The 23,213-nt window shown below is 38.4% G+C and overlaps 3 protein-coding genes across 3 annotated transcripts in view; 1 reads left to right on the forward strand and 2 right to left on the reverse strand.

Annotated features, from left to right (window-relative positions):
* The window catches only part of ZFYVE27 (zinc finger FYVE-type containing 27), a 35,662-nt gene extending 19,328 nt beyond the window's left edge, over window positions 1-16,334 (reverse strand). Inside the window, exon 1 of the mRNA XM_081955162.1 lies at window positions 16,213-16,334. Within this exon, the coding sequence (XP_081811288.1) occupies window positions 16,213-16,217 (5 nt within the window). The 5' untranslated portion in view covers window positions 16,218-16,334. The remainder of the gene's footprint in view (window positions 1-16,212) is intronic.
* MARVELD1 (MARVEL domain containing 1) lies at window positions 12,368-13,918 on the reverse strand. The gene has a single exon (XM_081956604.1). It carries the CDS (start codon window positions 13,773-13,775, stop codon window positions 13,248-13,250), a length of 528 nt encoding a protein of 175 aa, XP_081812730.1. The 5' UTR covers window positions 13,776-13,918; the 3' UTR covers window positions 12,368-13,247.
* Window positions 16,335-16,979: 645 nt separating the features above from the next.
* On the forward strand, window positions 16,980-21,257 carry AVPI1 (arginine vasopressin induced 1). The gene is given in 4 exon segments (XM_081955148.1): window positions 16,980-17,294; window positions 19,376-19,736; window positions 20,845-20,972; window positions 20,975-21,257. Coding segments are annotated over 4 exon segments (531 nt in total). The 5' UTR covers window positions 16,980-17,272; the 3' UTR covers window positions 20,995-21,257.
* Window positions 21,258-23,213: the final 1,956 nt, after the last annotated feature.

The raw sequence follows: 23,213 nt of genomic DNA on the forward strand, positions 1-23,213 counted from the left end.
ATTAAAGATTTATTTAGCGTTAAGCAGAATTTTTAAAATATTTTTTCAAATTGTCTCATACTAAGGGAGTGTTTCTCAACCTTGGCAACCTGAAGACATCCGGACTTCAACTCCCAGGATTCCCCAGCCAGCATTCACTGGCTGGGGAATTCTGGGAGTTGAAGTCCAGACATCTTCAAGTTGTCAAGGTTGAGAAACACTGTACTAAGGGAAACCCAAACTTCTCCTGTTATGGCTGAAGTCACAAACAACGTAACTAAGCTATAATATGGTTTGCTTGTTTGGAACCTAGCAGTTGGACCAGCAACGTCTCGGTTTTGGGAAAGACACAAAATTATCAGTCCTAAATTTTATCCTTATAGAACAGGGGTCCCCAAACTTGGCAACTTTAAGACTTGTGGACTTCAAGTCCACAAGTCTTAAAAGTTGCAAAATTTGAAGACCTCTGTTATAGAAGGTAAAAGGGCAGTTGATATTTTGCGAAAGGAATTCAGGCTCCTCCTGACAACTGAAACCAGAAAGTGGTCCTGGTTTCCAAGAGCTTCTCCAAAAAGAATAACAATAACAGAAGGAGTAGGTAGGAAGTGGCGGTGGCTTCAGTTGCAGGAGAGGAACCGCCTCCCACATTTTGTTGTTCGTTGAACTTGTGCAAGTATTTCGGGTCGAGTGGGTAGCACAGGAAAAGAAGTAACCCACAAAAACAGTTTTAAGTAACCAGGCTGTCATCAGAGTGCCTGGGTTTTCTGTCACTTATGGTGTGGGACTGACCTCCAGATGGAATGAAAGATAAGATTAAAAGAAAATATTTAGATTACTTTATTTATGCTCCCTGCGCCTTGTGTAAAGCTGTTTCTTTGAAACTAGGTATTTGTTATTAAAAACCGTTTTAAATAAGTCCTTGGTGAATGTTATTAAAATTCAATTAGAACTGAAATTAAAGTTGAAATGAAGATATCCAAGTAGCGGTTGACTTCTGGCTTTTAGGATCAACTATCAACAGTAAAAAAATAAGCAGTCAAGAAATATGCTGCAGTCTAGGACTCAGCAGCTACCATGAAGGCCTTGAAAAAACTTTAAAGTGCTGTGATGTGGACTGTTTTTTCCTTGAAGAAGATGTTTCACTTCTCATCCAAGAAGCTTCATCAGTTGTGGCAGGATGGTGGGAATGATAGAAGGATTAGTTCTGACAGGATGGGGTGGGGGAAGGTTGGAAGGATCATATTTCTTTGGAGTCATCCGGTGGTTAGCACACTCCCTGAGAGCTCTTTAGGTCACTTGAGGATTTATCGGAAAATATTGATCCATTTGAACATCAGTGTTGGAGAAGATCCTAAAAGTACCATTGGCAGCCAAGGAGACAAACCAGATCAACCCAAAGTTCCCTCTCAAGACATAAATGACCAGGCTCAATTTATCTTACTTCAGACACATTATCCAAAGACCCAGCTCTCTGGAAAAGACTCTAGTTCTGGGAAAGGTAGGGAATGGACAACCAGCAGCAAGGGAGATGGACTTAGTGTGGCAATGAGTGTACCAGTGAGAGACTTGAAAAAACAGAGATAGATCATCATGGAAAAAATCTATGTGGTCACTAGGAGCTAAAAACAACTTTTGGCACATAAAGTCAAAAATACTCTGAACAGTATATTGATACAACTTTTTAAAGAAAATGTTTTTCTTTGTACAAAAAAAGCACTGCAATTCTGTCCATGAAAACAACTTGGTATAATAAAAATGCCTCCTAAATGTAATATCTATTTAATGAAGAACTGTAAAAAAATAAAGAGCTGCACCTGTAGACACATTTTCTTATATTATAATGCACAACTAGAATTTTGGTCAAGTGGACTACACTTCTTTAATTAGGAAATGTATAATGAATTCTAATGTGGTCATACAAAGACTAAAGTTCCAGTTATAAATATTTGCATCGTTTGTCACAGATTTAAAAGCCACCATGGAAAAATGATTATGTACGGATTACATATTGGTGTATTCTATTTGAGCTTCAATAGAAGTTAAGATAATGCCCATAGTAGTCTTTAAATATAAGAGAACTGTAGTAACATTGTTGGCATATTAAGTGAAATTTCTACCATGTTATATGGAAAGGCTGTTGCTAAATTCAGTTCACAAATAACTGAAATGATTAGATTTTTGGCTAACAGCAGAAATAGTAACTTTTGGGGCATAAGAGCAGGAAATCAAAATATTTTCTACAGATTGAAAGAAGCAGGCTCTGAAAATGTTAATTTGAACATAATGTGCAGGGTTTGCATTTGTATTATTAATATTGATACGTTATCCCTTAAATTAGTCTTTTGTTATCAAGATTTACAATGGCTTCCATATTTATGCTGTTACAACCATAACTTTGAAATGTTATTTTATTGATTTGGAATGTCAGCTACTTCTCAACAAAAGCAATGCTCATTGACTTTTTAAATGTCTATTGTCTAGTACAGGGGTGTCCAAACTTGGGAACTTTAAGACTTGTGGACTTCAACTCCCAGAATTCCCCAGCCAGCATAGCTGGCTGGAGAATTCTGGGAATTGAAGTCCACAAGTCTTAAAGTTCCCAAGTTTGGACACCCCTGGTCTAGCATGTTATATGAATTCAGCCATCGTGTTTGTAAACCATAGGGTAGGGCTTTTGCTGTTTTACTCCCTTTTGCTCACAGGTTTTGTGGACCTGAACACTCGTGTGTGTTGACCACACGTCACAGTTTGGTTTTGTGTGCTGGCAGATAATAAGTATTCAACATGCTGTAGTCAACAGTCAAACTTAGCATTCAGAAAGCCACCAGGTGGTGGTAGAAAACAGGCTTTAAACCTTGGAGGTTATGGAAAGATAGGAAGATCAGCAGTTTCCTCTCAGTAATTGTCTGTTTTTTTGTTTTTTAAAAAAATCTAAAATCCATAATGAAAAGTTTACTGGAAGAACCAAAATGTCAAAAAATGTAGACAAACTTTTGCAAATATACAAAAAAAACCCCTCTCTACAGCTCTGAGATGAGACCCACAGAAACCTCATAGAGATAAACTGCTTTAGACCCTTTCTTTACTTATCCCAGATTGTCACATGTACAATTTGAGCCAACTCATATGTATAAATGACACAAATAGAATTTGATTTTATAAGCTTCAACATTTTTAATATTTTAGTACTTGGGCCAGGCACTATTAATATCAATCATTATTAAAATGTATATCCTCCCAGCTCCAGAAACTCTGGGTGGCTGACATCCAGATAAAAACTCATTACATTTACCATTGTAAACAATAATATAAAACTAAACTCAACATATGATGGTTACAAACCAATCTGTGCAGATGCTTTTAATCCCCAAGTGCTCATTCCAACAATAAGGATGTGAGTTACTTTTAATAAGACTTATCTGCTCTGCTGTAGCTCAAGATAAAATTTACAGTCAAAGCTGGGCAAAGCTCCCACCCTCTAGCAAGCTCTGGCCTCTTGTACATATATTTCAGGGGAGTACAACTACATCTAGAGTTGGCACAAGTCGGAGAATTATTTGATGTCCAAATAAATAACCATTCTGTCTTCGTATATTCCATTTCAGTCTGTTCTGTCCCATCCAGATGCAGACAGCTTCCAATTTTAGAATGTACACAGTATTTTCTGCCCAGCTACAGTAGAGATATGTAGTTGGCTAATATCAGCATATATATTCATATTCATTCCAAATCAGTGAATTGCCTTTCCCTGAGTTTCATATAAATGTTAAATAAAATGTAACAGAATGCAAGCCATGTGGCACTCCATACGGGAGCAGTGGCATGCTTAAATACTCTTCCTTTAATATAATTGTTTTAGCCTGCTTTGGAAGGAACAAAATCCCTGTAAAACGGTGCCTCCTTGCAGATTACCAAAAACTATGGCAATAGCATTGCGTCTTGAGATACCAGAATTAGGAGAGTTGCACTACTTCTAGATCACATGGAAGTCATCTAAGTAAAAGACTGTGAGGAACAGGTGTGAGTTCAGTTGGTATAAGGACAGGCAGCCCACTCCAGGTGAGGCACTAGGGGAAGGAAACATTTCAAAAAGGCTAGGTCTGAATTTATTTGCTGTAAGGCTGCCTGGAGATTATTACAGTGGTCAGAAATGTATTTCACTCCTGACTAGAATTAAATGTACCTTTCTGAATTCTATGAGTTCTTGCTTCTTGGGCTTGCCAGTTATATGGACCTGAGTTATTGCAAGAGTTACCAAGCAGTTTCTGTTTCATATCTAAACTGAATACTAATTCTAGAAGATTCATTTTCTGTTCAAACTATCTCAGACGTCACGCATTAGAGGCATGACTTGAATAGGCTATTCAGTAAATAGGGTCTTAGATTTTACAGGAAGTTATAGTAAGATTATTAAGCAGTTGGTATATGAGTCTTTAGGGGGAAAATACAGCATGACAGCATGGCTTTATCAAGAGTAAATTATGTCAAAACAACCTAAATATCTCTTTGATTCAGTGACCAATTAAGAGTATGTAGTACACACAGTATAATCTCCTATTTAGCAAAACATTTGATAAAGTATCAAATAGTATCATGAGATTTCAGTAGAAAATATGACAAAATATGAACTATGCTTTCATTAGATGGATATATAGTTAGTTCAATAATCATAACTCAAAAGCATGTTAATGCTCAGCATCAAGCTGGACAAAGTGTTGAATGACAAACTTCTCTTTTAGGTCCTGAGCTATTCAACATGCTAAAAAATGACTTGCAGAGGGAATTAGAAAATACAATTATCAAATTTACAAAGATACAAAGATAAGTGAGAAAGCAAATAGCTCAAAAGACTAATTCAGAATAATTTTTGAAAACCGAAACAATGGATAGAAAGCAGCAAGTTGCCTCTAGATGATGGATGACACATTAATAAATAAATTTTAAGGGACAAATGCAAAATCCTACATATGGGATGAAAAATCTAACACACAATTATACAATAAAGGAAGCATATTAGGCAGCACTACATCAAAAAGGATTGGGATGTTTTGGTAGATCACAAGATGAATACGAACCAGTAGAGTAATAGAGCTGCAAAACAAACACCAAATTTAATCTTAGCCTACATCAATATACTATAAAGAAACCAGATGAAAAATTGCCATTGTTCCTTTGTTTTGCATTAATCAGACTGCACCTAGAATAGAACATAGAGTTCTGAGTATTGTGTTTTTGGAAGGACATTGGTAAACTATAGGGAGTCAATAATATATCTATCAAATGTAAGGGACCTGGAAGGAAAAAAATAGGAATAGTAGGATGCAATGTTTATATTTTGCTTTGAAAAACAGAGTAGCTCTCTTCAAGTTCTTGAAAGCTATCATGGAGAGACCGGGACACAGCTTAATTCCAAAAGACTGGACAAACAAGTGTGTTAACATTACAAGGAAGGAGAGAGTTAACAGTATGAGTTTTTTTTAACCAGACTGCTTTGGATGGTGACCTGTCCCTTGCTGGATGGCCATCTATCAAAAATGCTGTTGAAGTCAATGTCTGCATTGTATTAACTTTATAGAGGATTGGCCTAGATGATCTTTATAGCCCCTTCCAACCCATAATTACATAATGCATCCCCTCTTGCTATTTTTTTTTACCAGTTACTGGTTATTTATCTGCAATAAATTAGGCCACCTGAATTAGAAACAAGCTAGGTGATTAGATTTATGTCCCAGACTGGAAAGTTGATAAACATTTATCTATCAACTCAGAGGGAGTCGGCATGATAAATTTTGATCAGTAATGCTCAATGTAGAGACCTTTCCCCTATATAATGGATTAATTCAGAATGCTTTTCTTTTTCTGGCTGTAGGATCTTAACATATTATGTCCTGATGATTTACATTTAGCAAGGCATTCTGTTATTTATATGAGAGCTAGCAATGAATTTGCTGTCCCCTATTTTATTGTGTGGTGTTATTGTTGCTGACAGAACCCTGAAAAGTAACTTGTATGCCCTGCAATGAGTTTCAGCATTTCCTAATAATGGCTCAAGTACATTCTTCCTATGGTGATCTCTTCCACTGAGTTATTCCATGGTTTTAGTCAATTCATATTTCCTTGCATAAAAGCTCTTCTTGTGCAAAAAAACAACAACTCCTCTTTCAGCTTTGCCAGGATGCCTTGATGCTCTTTCATGCATGGTTTTCCTGCTTGAACCCTTCACTCTGCTCATAGAAGCTCACTTCCCACTGACTGTCAAGAAGTGTTGCAGTCTAAGTCTCATTCCTTCCTTCACTGTCTGGGCTTGTCTAGCGATCAAAAACAATGTTTTGGACAGGCTGTTTCAGGTTTAAAATAATACTCTGAGGGAAGATCTGAAGCTTGAATAATTATGGCTGCCTTCACAATAACATAGTGTTATAATTTGGAGTGCTCCCATTATAGAATACTTCCATGAGTATGTACACAAAGCATAAATCTATGGAGATTCTTAATCATCCTGGTCATGGTTGTTCCAAATCTGCTTTTCTAAAGGCAGCTGGACTTCCTTAGTTTTTTTCTTGAAAATGTTTCACTTCTCATCCAAGAAGCTTTCTTTCATTTTCAAGAAAAAACTAAGAAAGTCCAGTTGCCTTTTGAAAAGCACCGATGGGACACACACAGCAATAGTACACTCACTCTGATCAATAAGACTGTAATTGCCTGATTTCTCTGCATAAATTCATGTGGTAAAATATGAAGATTTAACAGCTAAGATGTGTTATTTTAATTAAAAATGTAAAAAATCTCACAAGTCGTGGTACATACAAAAACATTCTTCAGAAGGAAGAATGCACTCTGCTTGAATTTTTCCCTCATTCTCACGACTGCCCCGTGTTATCTACTCACAAACAATGATCACAATTGATCTTGTTATTACAACATAATCACTTCCTTGAGTAAAATGTAACCCATCAATTACCCTAGTGCTCCTAAAAATGATCTCACTTTAATTGTTCTGAAAAAGGCTTGAACTGTAAATTCCACTTTCTGTGACCATCTAGCCATGATCTTCAGTACACCAGAAAGTTTTATGAAAGTGGGGTTACCGTCATTTTATTCTTGCATTATTACATGTTAACTGCTTCCTGTCATAAATGAGAAGTGTAAATGTTCATCAGTATGCAGTGCTGTACTCGTGATGCTTACATTCTGAGCAAGCATTAGCAGATTTGCTTTAAATAATTATGGTTTTGCTGTTCAAAGTATTCATCCAAATTATTCATCCAATTTAAAGCAGATCCTATCCGGTATCATAGTCCAACATATTTATAATGATAGAAAATTACTTTCCATCTCTGCTTTTCCTCATTACTGATGTCTACAGTCTTTACTGCAACTTAATTAATTTCTACAATTAGAACTGTTTTCAGCACCAAAACTTTTCCTTGAAAAAAAATCAATATATACCCTGAATGTTTAAAGTAATATATATTGAGATTCATCTCTATCTAGCAGTCAACAATTTCATTTATATCCCTCCTTTATTATTTTTATAAACAACGTGCCAGAAACTTCTAATATTCCTCTCTCCTATTTCTCCACAACAACAACCCAGTTATCTGGCTGCAGACAGTTACATCTGTGACATGCGATGTTCTATTAAGTCAGTTTTTTGCTGACTTAATAGTAAAGTAAAGTAAATGGCAGGAAAAACCAATGTCTCTGAGTAAATAAGTAACATGAAGGTTGTGAAATCTGTTGTGGCATTTGTCCAGTTTTATCTGTGATGTTTCGAACAGCTTTGAGGCCAAAATCAATAAAAAACTATAAATGTCAAGGATCTTTCTTTCCTTGTTACGAACAAGTGTGAGTCAAAAGCAATATATTAAATTCCATCCACATCAATTATTATTTTTCTTTCTAAAAAATAAATGTTATGCATTGGCAGATGATCCGTCTATTAGTAACATCCAATCATATTTTATTTCAAAAATAAAGTACTATCTGGAAGGCAGTACTATAGGTGTTAATACTTAGTTGCAGGACTTACTTGTGCAAGGAGGACTTAAGAGGTTAAGATAACAGTTGATGACAATCATCCATACACAGAAATTATCACATAACCATTAAGCTCATGAATGAAAGATGTACATTGTTCATGCAGTCTCCAAATCAGATTTCTTCCTTACCAGTATCTGGAACCACTCACCTTGCAGCAGGGGTGGGTTCCAGCAGGCACTACTGCCGGTTTGCTCGTGTGCTGCGCGTGCTTGATGGGTGCTACATGTGCATGCACAGTGCAATTAAAATTGTTCTGTGCATGCGGAGAACTGAAAAACAAGATGGTGGCGCTTATGGCGCCGCTTGGAGAAGCAGTTCAGAGGCGTGGCAGGCCTGGGTCGCTGCCGGTTCCAGCGACCCAGGCTGCCAAACCACTACTGGTTCAGATGAACTGGTCCGAACTGGTAGGAATCCACCACTGCCTTGCAGGGATAAGGCATGGGGTCAGTCCTAGCATTAAGTAAGAAAGGCAGAAATCTCAGGCAGTATATATGGAATTTAGCAAATTCTAAGTTATTTAATCTGTAATTGCTATTTTTTTTACAGCCAAAGATGAATGAGTTGCTTCTTACCTATTATTACCCATATTGCCCTCATCTCTCTGTAAGTTATATTTTCCTTGTTGTTTCTCCCCTTTTCTTTTTCCTGGCTGCATCTGGAGGAGAAAATGCTTATATGTTTAAAACAGAGCTATTTAACAGATTATGCTTAGTATATACCATTTTATTCAGAATCTGATATAATTACAGAATTAAAGAACTGGAATATAATCTTTATCAAGACAGAACATATCTAGAATTTGACGCAGAAACAGAAATCTGTCTAATGACCAAGTGGAATTTTTGGAAAGTAAGGGAAAATGATCCAAATGCCCCTCAATATTTAATCTATTTTATACTGCTTGCTTTGCAACTCCTCCTACTGAGAAAGCCTTTTTCCAGATTTTATGTTCAAGAATATTCTATAGTGGCCAATATGCTCCAAATTTAATGGATATTATAGCCATTCCCAGATATATTACACATTAGAACATGTTAACAGTAGCTAAAAGTAGCAACAACACTTACCCTTGTTCTTCCCATCTCTAGTAGGTAGGATGGCACAGCAATCCTCCGCTGATGGGATTCCTTTAGCATAGAGCCAAATTTGGATTCAGCATGCTTGAAGATTTTTAATCTACTTATATTTATCTCCTCCTCCTAGAACACTTTCAGGCTGCCATGCCCTACTGAAACTCTTGGCTAAATTGTCTTGGCATGGGCACTTGGTTCTTTCCCAGTAGCTAATGAATTTCACCTTGTGTGAAGACAGATAGTGTCCCATTCTCCCTTTCTTCCCCCTCCATTGCTGCATAACAGCAAGATTGTTATATAAAACTAATAGCCTATCCAAGGTCAAGGATGCACCTAAACAACTGGCTTTGGGCAGAATTTTTCTTCTACAAAAACAATATAGGATAATGTTTAAAGTATTGAACAGATTGAGGAGACCCAGGTTCAAGTTGAGATGTAACCATGTTAATTAATTAGATTACAGATAGTCCTGGACCTAACAGCTATTTGTTTAGGGACTGTTCAAAGTTACACAGCATTGAAAATAGTGACTTACGACCAGTTTTCACACCTACAGCCATTGCAGCATGCCCATGGTCATGTGATCAAAATTTGGGAGTTTGGCAACTGGCGTATGTTTATGACAGGTGAACTATCCTGGGGTCATGTGATCACTATGTGTAACTTTCCCAGCCAGTGTCTAACAAGTAAACCCAATGTGGGAAGCCAGATTTGCTTAACGACCACAAGATTCACTTAACAACTATGGCAAAAAAGTCACAAAATGAGACACAATTCACTTACAAATTGCCTTGCTTAGCAATGAAATTTTGGGCTTAATTGTGTTTGCACATAGAAGACTACCTGTATTGTCCAGTCAGATCACTCTACTTCATGGGCTAGTTAGTTGCTGTGTGGATAAAATGAAGCCATCTTGAGCTCTTGAAAGATGGAATATGAATCTAACAAATGTTTTATCCTGATATCAGCTGGGAGACAAACTCTGCAGCAAGTGGGAGATCAAATAGATTCCTAACCAATTTAGCTGACAACTTTGTCTTCCAAAAGGTAGAGGAGGGAACTAGAAGAAACTAGAGGAAAAATATACTGGACCTAATTCTTACTAATACAGAAGTGATAGAGGAAGTTGAAGTTCTTACTAATTAAGTACTTACTAATTCTTACTAATAGAGAAGTGATAAAGGGAGTTTTGAAGTTGCTGGAACCTTGGGAAAGAATGACATCATACTGGAATTCAATAGCTGATTTTAACAAACTCAGAGAGAGCCTAAGCAAAATTTCATGGGGAAAACAACTCAAGAAGCATGGGAAACACTGAAAAATATGATCCAACATAATACCACTGGAAAAAACAACAAGAAATCCAAGAGGAAACCAGCATGGCTGCACAAAGAGCTCTCTGATAAATTGAAAGTCAAAAAGGATAAGTATAAAAAATGGAAAAAGAGACACATAACTAAGGCAGAATATCAGCAGATAGCCCGATTCTGCAAAGATGAAGTCAGGAAAGCAAAGGCTCAGGAGGAATAAAGACTTGCAACAAAAATCAAAGATAAATTTGAAAAGTTCTTTTCAACATATAAATAACAAGAAAAAAGTCAAGGAAACAGTTGCTACTGCTAGAACAAAGTTGCTTTCTAATGAAGATTTTCTCAAGGGAGGGTCAGCTCCACCATTTGCACTATTGCAAGCACAATAGTTGTAGAGATTTGCCAGCCGCAATATTGTAGCTGCTCAGGAAGTTTGACAAAAAAACATAATAGTTTGTGTCCAAGAAATCTGTATTACAGAGGTATTTTCCTGAACTAGGACAGGGAGTGACCTTCCAAGAACATAGTGAAATATTATATGATGTAACTGTTGTTGGATCTGGTTACAAGATTTGAATGATTACAGGTATCAGGCTATAATACTATCAGGTTTAATCACTTGATATGATGTAGCTATCCAACACCACCATTTCTCCATAAAATTCTGAATTAATCCATGCTGGATCTCAATACTATCAGGAGCTTTCTGAATTATGTAAGTAGCTGTTTAAGCATTCTTGTTGCTATGAAAATGATTTCTCACCCTCTTCCTTTTGACCAAATTCTGAAGTATTGAACCATTATGGCTGGTTTCTACAGTTATATTCGGACTTTTAAAGCACTAAAATTCTACTTTCACTTGCCTCAAGTTGAACTGAGTATAATGTTTTATACAAAATAAATTGCAAATGCTTCCAGATTATTACAACAGAAGTCATAGTGCCCTATCATCAAAGGAGCTACACCACACTTACAACTTGGGAAATAGCTCTATCCCTTGCTACATAGTTAGATACCTTCTTTATTCAGATCCAAATTCTCAGTATTTTTAGAAAGTCTGTAAAAAACAGAGGCTTCAGGGGGTAAACTTAGAAAGCTTTATTTCCAGATACCTGTCTTGAAAAAAATGTCCTGCATAAACTTAAGGCCTACTGTAGAAGTTGTTAACTAGAGAAAATTTATAATTCACCCAAATTCCAATGTATCTTTAGCTAATTATCAGTAAATCCTTTCCATTTCTAGGTGAAGCCTCTGCTCACTATCTTTTGTCCCATCACTGTGAACATTACCTCCTATTTATAATGATCGATTGCTGTAAAAGACATCCCAAATCTGGTACTCTCAAGAACATTGGACAAAAATATTTCTATAATTCTTTTCAGATCAGGGGTGGGTTCCTGCCAGTTCTAACCTCTTCTATAGAAGAGGTTCCACAAATCTACTGTGCCGTTTAGAACCGGTTCCAGCTCCCTCCCCCCGCCCATCCGCACATCATCAAGATGAAGAGCGAGAGGAGGAATTCTGTGAGTTGAAGTCCACAAGTCTTAAAGCTGTCAAGTTTGAACTTCCCTGGGGGTTTTTTTTCTAAAGGGTTAGGGGTGCAAAGGTCTTGTAACTTGACAGCTTTAAGACTTGCTTGCTTCAAATGCCAGAGTTTCTGAGCCAACATTTTGGTTGCTAAGCAAGTGCGTTGTTAAGTGAGTTTCACCACATTTTACAAGTTGGCCATGCCCACCCAGTCACATGGCCAGGAAGCCACTCTCACCCAGTCACATGGCTGGCAAGCCACTCCCATAAAGCAGGCCACACCTTTTAGAAGAGGTTCTAAAAAAATTTGAAACCCACCACCTCTTCAGATGGTAAATAGAATCCCAAGCGTCTGACAGAAACAATTTTAGAGAAGGCTACTTTAATGCAGGATATGGACTACGATTTCATCGAAGTGAAATAATACAGCAACATTTATGGGTAAGGTTTTATTTGAGCAATTCTTTTGTGAACTGAAACCCATAAGATTGGAATTCATTCATGGAGGCAGAGCTTAGTTCTGGGATATATTAAACAATACTGTACCCATATGGAAAAATAATTTCTGAGCATATTCAACGTGTACTATTTTTCTTAACTTAATTAGCATACATCTGGAATTAAAATCAGCTCTTTCAATTAGAGAGTGCAGTTTCAGATGGCAGGAGCCTTTATCCCTCTGTTTTCTGAAAAACACATTACCATAATAATGCTACAAATACTATTGGGTGTATTCAAAAGTTTTAAAATTTACAGTAAATAATTATGTATAAATATGTTCAAAACAGAATATTCCTGGGTAAAAGAAAAAAAAACCCTCCAGAAGCCAATATGGTATAAAAACTGAACATTTCATTTCTAAGATCCAAAACAGGATAGCATGAATAATAAACCAATACTGTATACCAGAAGGTAATAATACCAAATCCTTCCTAGAGCAATCAGATATATTGGAAGTACAGATCAGGTCAAAACTTCCCAGACCCATAGAAATCTTACTTCGAAAATGAAAGAAGACAAGAGAGAGATTGGGGGCGGGGAGAGAAATGAATCCACAATCTGGTTTCCAGGTGTTCCTTTTAAGATGCATCATTTTTAGCTTCTGGGTTATGACAGTATGGGTCCATCTGTGGATGAAAAGATCTCATCTGGAGATAAGAGCATTCAAAACTGTCAGAAAAAATAAGGAGTGCATCAGGTTTTCCTCAGGAAGATGACAGCATCTGGAGCAAGGTATCTATAGGTAAATTGCATGCTAGATTTATCCATCTATTTGAATAAGGTCTGTTTGTACTTCTTGAACTTCTTGCATCTCTCAGATGATATCAAAATGCCCCTGGTAACGCCTTACCAAGCAGTAGAGTCCGGAGAGCAAATACAGGAAGGCAGTTTTACCAGCAAAGATAGCAGCGACTAAGTAGGCGGTGTAACTGCAGGGCTGGCTGTAACCTCGCAGGGTACAATAGCTGATGCTCCGCGCCTTGTAGCCTATGATGGCTGCAGCAGCCGTGAAGAAAATAACTCCAAGCAACAGGTCATGCAGAATGTTTGTTAGAAGCCAGCGGGTCCCCAGTACAGGAATCAGAGTCCATCGGCCCAATACACTGAGCCCAAAAAGAACCAAGGTAATGAGCCACACCAGGACTGCTGCAAAGACTGCAAAGTAGGTTGCTCCTTCATACTTGTGTGCCGCTAAAGTTATCCAGCAGACAGCACCCAACAGCAGCTGTGCTATACGCAGCACTCCTAACAGGCTTCGTAGGAAGGGCCTATTCAGGCTCAGAGATTCTCTAGATGCTGGACACGGGGGTGGAGGTGAGGAAGGGGGTGGTGGAAGAGGCATGTTATACCACTAGGTCCTCGGCAGCTCTTGTCTCCTCTAGTGCCTTCTTCAGCCCAGCAAATCTCACTCCCCTCTTAGGCACTTCCTCTGTCTGCAGTTGCCAAACATCTGCAGTTTAGCAGTTGTTCCTGCACTAGGGCCTCTCAATTTCCTGTTCTAGCCCTCCCTTTCCCACCCTTGCCCCTCCTTTTTTGGGAGTTTATTTCATTTCTCCTTGGTCTTTACTAACAACTCTCTCCCTCTCTCCATTGCCCCCGTAGCTCTAGCCAAGAACTTAAAATAATTTCTGAATGCTGCCTTCTTTAGAATCATAGTTTCCTTAGTTCTGCTACTACTTGGGCCAACAAGGCTCTGCCAGACCCAAAAGATTGACTAAAGAAAATATGGACTCTGCAGACATCAAGTTCAGTTCCTCCCTTCTGCATGGAAAAGGGCCAAGTGATAGTCAGATAGTCACTCGCTAAACTCCTTAGAAGGAAGAACTTGAAGATGTAAACATAACTGTACAAATAGTTTCTTCATTTGTTCCTCTAGCATTTAAATTCTGTTACATTCTTTAGATTGCAGAGTGGCAAGCTTTGATTTTGAACAAGCATCGTTTATTTTAAACCTTCCCTTTTTGCTGCAAGCAAAACTTTTTATTAACCTCAAACTGAAGCTGATCTAATCACATCCGTAAATAATTTGAAAACCACACCCTGTTATAAATTAAGAAGCTGGAACATGAGGGACTTGGAGCTGTCCACCAAGGCATAATGTAACTGCAATGAGTGGAGTAAATTTTGGAAGTTATTTTTGAGTGTGGAAAATAAATGCTCTGTGTAGCAACTTTGAATTTTGGTCAATGAATTTCAGCTGGCAGGATTTAATGTATATATAGTATTTTTATTGAATAACTTTAAGCCACCTAGATACACTTTGGTGGGATGGATAGTTGAAGTTTAATAAATAAAATGAATCCCTGATGCATTCCAGTCCAATGGAACTCATTTTTTTCTGTAAATTTCATAAGCTGTCTACTATGATGCATTTAAAGTTCAACTTCACTCTTTTTGTTCATCTCCACAACTGACTCTTTCAGAATTGTTGTTATTCATTCTGTTGGAAGAAATGTCATTCTGGGTTCAGCTCCAAGTGGGGGAAAAGACACGAGACATGGGGGCTGCTTGGAAAGATGGTTTAATGGTGGTCAGGACACATGGCTTGAGTCCTGAACAGAAAAGGTGATCACATGCTTCAATGTTGGGTGAACAAGAAGAAAGAGGAAGGGCTTGCTGGGTTTTTTATACTCTGTTCGGCCCCACCTCTCTGTTTCTTGTTCTTTGTGTAAGAAGTGTATTCTGATTGGTTGTCAGCTCCCATGGGGCCAAGTTTGAATTTCCAGATGCCATGTAGTGAGTTTCTGTGGAAGGCTAATACTATCATGCCTTAATCCCATCACCCTGGAGCTGAAGGGGGAAAATACATTGTTATGTAGAATAGACTGGTTGGCGCATTTTAGTGGCTCATTAAGAAACTGGGGGCTATTAAGAGTGAGTCTGTTTCCTGCCTAAAAAACATGATTCTCCATTTCTGATCCAGGGAAATGTAATATTCTGCCTTTTCAATATTTCCTAGGATATTTCATTTTCCTAGCAGAGGGGTGGGTTTTAACTTCCTACAATTCTTTGTGTCATTATAACTTAATTTTGGTTTTTATATGCTCTTGCAAAAGAAAAAAAAATTATGTGCTGCATGTGTATTGTAGATCATGACTGAATATGTACCATCAAATCTGTTCTGACTCTTAGTGACTATACATAGGGACAGATAGTCATGGAGAAAATCTAAGTGGAGCTTTCAGTTTTTACTGTAGAGATAAGTCACTTATTGTTGCTATTTTTCCACATACAGTATATATGGGTACTAAAACAACATGTATCAAGTCAAATAGCCCCCAAACACTAGGGGACTCCTGGAAGCCTGTCATTCAGACAAATCAACCATCAACAGACAACACTGCAAGTCTTTAAGAAGATGTTGGAGAGTCATTTGCCTGGAACGGTATAGGGTTTCCTGCCTAGGCAGGGGGTTGGACTAGAAGACCTCCAAGGTCCCTTCCAACTCTGCTATTGTATTGTATGTAGAGATAAACAATGTACATACTTCTCAAAAGAGACAATCAAAAAGCCAAAAAGGAAAAAAAAAACACCAAAACACTTCCCAACCAGCAAACCACACCCATAAGAGCAGAGATTAACTTCAAAATTAACACCAGACCAATAGTCAAGAAGTAAACAATACCCCAATGAAGGAATTACAAATACAGACAAGCAAGCTAATAGTAAACAGCCTAATCAAGGAACCAAAAGATTACTCCCACTAACAGGACAAGCCACTAGGCTAGTATATAAAAATAAGAGCAAACCCCACTCCCTATTAGCACTGATAATATTACCTCATTGGGTAATGAAACTTCTGTAAGGAAATCACCAAACTAGGAGAGCACAAAGGACCCCACAGTGGAACCCTGAGCTACAAATATTCTCTTCTGCAGGTATGGGAAGAATCAAGCTATCATGGTGCTGGATTAGCCAGACTTCAGTCTATAAATTATTGCTTCTCTGACAGAGAAGCTGGTGATGTAGCCTATTGCGAAAAAATGGCAGAAGGGCTTTAACGCAAAGCCAATGGACAGAAACTGCAAGGAAGCCGAGAAGCGGTGGGGAAGAAAAATGGTAAACTGTCCAAAGTTGCTTTTGATAGCGAGATGGGCGGCATATAAATTCAATAAATGAATGAATAAATAAAAATCACCCATGACTGTGACACTATACAGCAGAGGTCTTCAAACTTGGCAACTTTAAGACTTGTGGACTTTAACTCCCAGAATTCTCCAGCCAGCTGGCTGGAGAATTCTGGGAGTTGGAGTCCTCAAGTCTTAAAGCTGCCAAGTTTGAAGACCTCTGCTATACAGCTACAGGGCAGCCGTCTGTTTATATTGGATGGCGGCCCGAGGTAAGTGTGTCTGTGCAGGAGCTGAGCACAAAAACACACACGCCCCACCAAAACCGAACTTCCAGCCAACGACGTCCTCTCACCCTTCAGGCTGAAAAAAAACAACCTCCCTTCCTCCTGACGTCAATAAACCTGCCTGCCACGTGGTCGCAAAAGAGGCCTCGCCGTCCCTCCCTCGTCCGCAATTGATTGGCTAGATCACGGCATTCTCTTCGGCCTTTGGAGAAGAGGGCCGCGGAAGGGATTGGCTGAGACGCAAACGGTCGTTTCTCTTCATTGGCCAAACGCATCTCCTCAGGAGCCGAGTATGAATGGCCGGAGGTCGTTTTGAGAAGGGAGGTTAAAGCTTCCCTGAGCGCGGGCAACTCTGGCGGATCTTCGAGAGCCTTTGAGGGGCCGGCGACCCCCAGCAGGACGGCAGACGCCAGGTCCGTGAGTGCCTGCAGAGCTTGAAGGCCTCGCCCTTCACCCTCGCCCGCCGTTCTGAAATTCTGGACGGGATGGAGAATGGAGGGAAGAAAGGTGATTCCTTATGGCCGTTCAAAAGGTCTTCTAGCAATAATTCCGACAAATCTGCTGAAAGTCGTTTTAGTTAGGCGGATTCCTGCAGCTGCGTATCTCCAAAGAATCCCGAGTGATCGTGTGGGGTGGGGTTCTCTGAAGCGAGGGACTTGCCCTGTATTACTCAGTGGATTTAAGGACTCGCAGGGAGTTCTACTTATATATTAATGGTTGCTGACACTTGCGAATAATCGCAGAGAATTCAGTGAAGGCCCATCCGACTGAGAGGCTACGGAATTGTGTATTTCAAACTGAAGGAGAATAGTAATAAGGATACAAACTTGTTGGTTTTAGTAGAAACATTTGTTTTCTGTAACGCAGATATATTATGCCTTGTATGTGTAAGGTATCTGGCAAATGTCAGATCCTTGCCATTTGAACGTTTATCAATCTGCAATCTATGGGCGTAGAATTTATCCCGGAATGGAACTGTAAAGAGCTGTAAAACTGACACCTTTGTTATGCCTTCCTTCTGCCTAAGAAGGTATCTCACCTTTGTTATGTCCCCCTTCTGCCTAAGAAGGTATCTCACCTTTGATCTGTGCCCTTCACAACAGGGGGCCAAATGGCCAATCCTGGGAACAGAGGAAAGAGATAATGCTGATAAGGCTAATGAGTATTGTAAAGCCAGGATGTTATTCTACGATGTCTCTAACTGAATAAAAAGGAGCTACACCTTCTCTGAAGGGTAGTTCTTCCCTGCATATCCTTGGGGTATGTTGGGAACAACTGACCATCATGTCTTTAGACTTTGATCAAAGATTAAACACTGATTGTTATTCAAGCCTCCACATACAGTATATATGGGTTTAAGTCTCGTATTTGGCTCATTGTGACTTGGATGTGTTCTCAAACTTCTCTGGGTCTCAATGTATTCTCAAACCTTAAAAAACCTATCTCCCTCTGGAATTCAGGACCCTTCTAAATATGAGCGTCCTCAAACTCCGATATTATAGAATAAATAACAGTATTGTAAAAGGATGCGCTTTTATCCTCGTGAGAACTGAGACGTTAGCAGTACCAATAAAGGAAAATATTTCTAGCTCAGGAATGAAATGAGGGGTCCCTGGTGCTTTCTGTTTGCTTGTTTTCTTGCAGACCTTTCGTCATCAGTGCTAGTAAGGAGACTTACCAGCACTGATGAAATTACCTAGTTAGGGTAATGAAACGTCTGCAAGAAAAGAAGCAAGAACCAAGGACCCTCCTGAGACATTAGAGCACACACACGCCCTTTCAGTCAGATTGGTGGATTAATTGAAGTGCCTCATTGATATAATCTGCCAGTTTGGCAAATAAGACTCCAGTTCAAATTGCTGTTGGTCCGTCATGTGTATTGCTCACTTTTCTTACGTACTTTTTCGGCATCTGGATAAGTAGGGTTTTCATAGGAAATTGTAGCTGCTGTTACTAGGCTTTGTCAAACACAAGGCATGTCAGAACCTGAAAGGCTGATGGGGAAAAAATGTCCTGTTGTTGACTGAGAAAACTTCCCACCCCAAATGGATCCACCCTGGTGCTCATACCAGTTAAGGTGGAATAACCTGGAGCTCATGTTTCCTGCTAATTGAGTAAATGTGCAAGTCCTGACTTGAGAATACATATTCTATCAACTACTATACATGAATTACCATAGTTTTCACCTTAAGCTGCAATATTTGAATGTCGCTGCCTTAAGTCTTAGACAATGAAAAGCTCTGAATTAACATTCTTGAAATATTGCATAACTTAATAACCACAATGGTAGAGAAAGGAGTCTGCCATGGATATTTTAATTTGGATTCTTGCTTAGAGCAGAGAGTTAAGACTTAATGACTAAAATGATTCCTCTCTGTTCTGAGGAATCATCTTCTGAGAGGAATTAGGATGAACTGTGTTGTAAGGAAACTTAGTTCTGACCTGTGATCCCAAAATGTAGGTACCTCAGATTAAGGCTATTAAACATCTATGCGTGCTTCCACAGACCCAGGTTATGATAGGAAAGAAGAACTGCCGTCAGGACCAGTTAACCAATCTGCTTCTTCCTGGTTTCATCTTTTCTACAGAACCACCATTAGCTACAATATGGAGAGATCCTAGCACCATGGGAACTCCAGCCTCTATTACCTGTGACTTGCCACAGAATCAAATTGCTAAATCATGTACTAGAAAGAGAGCATCTGCCAATATTTTCCAGGGGGTGGGATTACTGCAGTTACGTCGTCTCTTCCGTAGCAGTGGGGATATGCAAGCAGAAGAACGAGCCCAGCTAATTTGGGAGCGTGCAGAAAGCCAATGCATTACTCGGGCCTTACAACAGCTCCACAGAAGACAGAGAAAACTGAAGCTGCAAGCCAATGGGAAGCCTCTATCCGGAAAGGGCAGTAGTACCAGATTGCTAGAGCTACAGCACTTCAATCACTTAAGGTATGATTTTGAAATTTGCTGTTATACCGCTTTTTAATTTTACTTATACTGCTGATACTGGAAACAGAATTTGTAGGCTCTATTCCCTCCCACAGAAACTTATTCAGTTGCTTTCAACTAAGAGTGTGAACATATTTTTATTCCGGTTCAGAGTTGGTTGATTAATGTACTGTACATCTTTCTTTAGGAAGGAAGGTAAGTATTTAGCTTGGGTTTTTTAAATTGAAACTGTTTTTCTGGCATGTATTTAGAAAGTAAAACCCTTAGTTAGCTGCTGCACTATTTAACTGTGAACTGTGAACCATTCAACTGGAATATATTTTTAATACAATTGGTATTGTATAATTATTAAACAGTAATAAAAGCATATATTGGGAAGAGTTTCTTTAAAAGGTTTCCAGTCTTGAAGCACCTTTTGTTAAATGATATTCATGGATACTACAATATAACCACATTTATGTAGAATTGATTTTTCTAGGGCTTTCAGAAATGGAAAACAGATTTTAGCTCATATAGCCAAATAGGTAGGTGAATAATTTATAATATTGCAGCTCAGAAGAGACAAAGTTATAGGAAACTGCAGTGGGAGAGAAGATGAAATGATCAAATGTGTCATAATATTTCAAGATAACCTCTACCTTTTCGACATGATGTGCAATTATGTAAGGGACAGTGCTTGCATCATATCACAAACATTTCATTTTCTCATTTTTTGCCATCTGGGCTTGCTATAGGCAACCCTGGGAAAATTCTTTATTCTCCCTTCCCATTGTTAAGGGTTATTAAAGCACAATATATCCATCACGGCTAAACAACATGCTGTAAATCAACAGTAGACTGATATTGTGAGATTATTTGGATTTTATTTTCCATCAATTCTAACCAGCATGATCCATGACAAATTATGGCTGTAGTCTAAAACATCTGGATAATATAAATATTCTTCTGCTAACATAGCAAGAGGATATTGAGTTGAAGAGCAGCTGTAATTTTTTTTGTTACATTAGCAAACCAGCATCACAATGCTTTGCTCCCTATTCCTTATTTCTTGATTGCCTGCTTCTAAGAAAAAGGAGCAATCCTTAATGAGACTTTTGTTGACCCACAGGATTGAAGATTGTAATACATCTACTGCTATTGATGGTGACAGTAGGAAGAAAGAGAGAGAGACAGCAGATGGAAGTGGCCACTACATTGCTTCCCAATACAGAAAGAAGGAAAAAGAGATGGATGTGGCTATGTTCACAATGAAAAATGATTGTGATCTTATGCCAATGGTTGTGGCCGAGTGTAATCAGACTAGCCTGGAGAAGCCTCAAAGGGAGAATGTCTGACAAATGATTGCAGGTAACAGCAGAAAAAAATTGAAAAATTCTTTTGCTCTAAAGCACTTTGGTTTGCTAATTTAGACTTGATCAGTTTATGTCAAAGCACAAACACTACGTATTTTGACTATTTATGGTTTATATTTAATAAAGCTTCCTGTCTAAAGATATCTCTGAATAAAAGAGTCCAAATGTCTCTCTAGTACAGAACTGTTTTCTCTCGAGAGATCTTTGAGAAATTTACAATCAGAATGCAGAAGAAATTACTTTTCCTTATTATTCCACATATGCAAACATATTATTATTCCACATATGCAAACTAACCGCTATTCAAAGGCGGTGTAGGTAAACAGTTAATAACTGTTTCTGTATTTATCTTCCATCACCTGATCTACTTTTACAAATTGTTTCAGAGAAACCAATTTGGTCATTATGCATTGTGTGCATTTGTCCAGCCTATGAAAACATATTGGCCTTAGTGTAACAGCTTTATATCACGATGTAGGAGGCCACATTCCCTCACATCACCAGCTTCAACAGTTTTTGCTCAGCAGAGTGTCAGAGAAAAGAGTCTGCCCTACCAAAGATCTGGAATCATTTGTTACAGTATGCTGTATATGAAAATACACCAAGGACGACATCAATTTTAGAACTGCAGGCTGCTTTGCTTTGAACATCGAATTGGCAAGGTTTATTTAAATAAAAGGTTTTAGTGAGTACAGCAAGTTTCTGAACATGTTTGCTAACTCATTGCAGATAGAACTAAATGCTTTCCCACTGCCACAAATGCACACAAATATTCTAAAGGCAAGTACCTTTTCCCTACAATTGTAGAAAAAGCACCACAGAAATTCTATTAAATCCACATCTATATTCATATGTTCATAATATGTATAAGATATATAAAAATGAGGTCTTTGGCAAGAGAGACCCCATTGCTTCATTCAATCTTGTCTGTCAAGCTTGCCATCTTTTATCAATTTTACTGTAAGTTGTTTAATTGTGAGCCATCTGGCGTCATTGGGAGTCAGGCAACACTCAAGTTTGATAAATTATTACCTTGTCCAACTAAGCCTTAGGGAATCATTTGACCTTGTATGTAATTAGGTTCAGTCAATATATTAACCCAGATTATCATACCCTTGATACTATATTCATATAGCCTACTATGCCTTTGTGAATAAACCATGATGACCTGGCACATAAAAAGATAATTCAGTTTCTGTAGCCTGCTTGAACTACCAAGGATCCAACCATATTCTAGCCTAGAGCAGTGCCCTCCCAATTTTTTTTCTTTCATTACACAAAACCGTTTATCAGAGAATCCTTTTTATCCAACACAGGTAAATACTTTAAGTCAATTTAAATGTCCCTGTTTTGATTAGGTAATAGGTTCATGTGTCATTACCAAAGAAAAACCACATTTACCCAATTTGAGATAATTTGCTGTAGTCTGAAAAGTGCTGACCTGGCCCTAGAGTAATAGGTGAACCAGTTATAAGCAGCTGCAGGACAGCATGATACACTTAGCTGCTTTTTCACTTCATGGATCGATTGACAGCTGCCAAGGAACAATTATGTCATATTGCCATTCAAGCACTGATAGGAAGGTCTGACTTCCAATGGGCAAAAAGTTACATTACTACTTACTTTACCTCTGCAACCTTTTCTGAACATTACTAAATCAACATTTGGAAGTGTGTCAAGGCCAAATTAAACAGCAGCATAGGAAAAAATAAGGCACAACAGTTCCCAGGAGACAATATACAATTTTGTATCACCCTAAGCCTAAATGTAATGGTTTCCCTACAACTCTGGAATATAATCCTGTAATTCCACTCCATATTTAATATTGAATTTGAAAAATGGATTTTCAGTCATTTGCATACATGCAATGCTTTCAGCATAGAACATGTAATAATTAAGTCAGTTCTAGTTGGGCAGCAACGATACATGATTAAAATACAGGAATAGGAGGAAATTTATCCATGTTGTAGCAGCTCCAACATAAACCAGGTCCTGCGTTCATATTTTACAAATAAAACAAGAATAAGGAGGGACTTTCTGACAATGCAGGTATTGTAGACTACAATAATCTGTATGGTAAATAAAAGTCCGTCATTATGTCAAGGCACAGTTGCAGCTCTACTGC

The sequence above is a fragment of the Natrix helvetica genome (assembly GCF_964273705.1).
Source record: "Natrix helvetica genome assembly, chromosome: 5".
NCBI lineage: Eukaryota > Metazoa > Chordata > Lepidosauria > Squamata > Natricidae > Natrix > Natrix helvetica.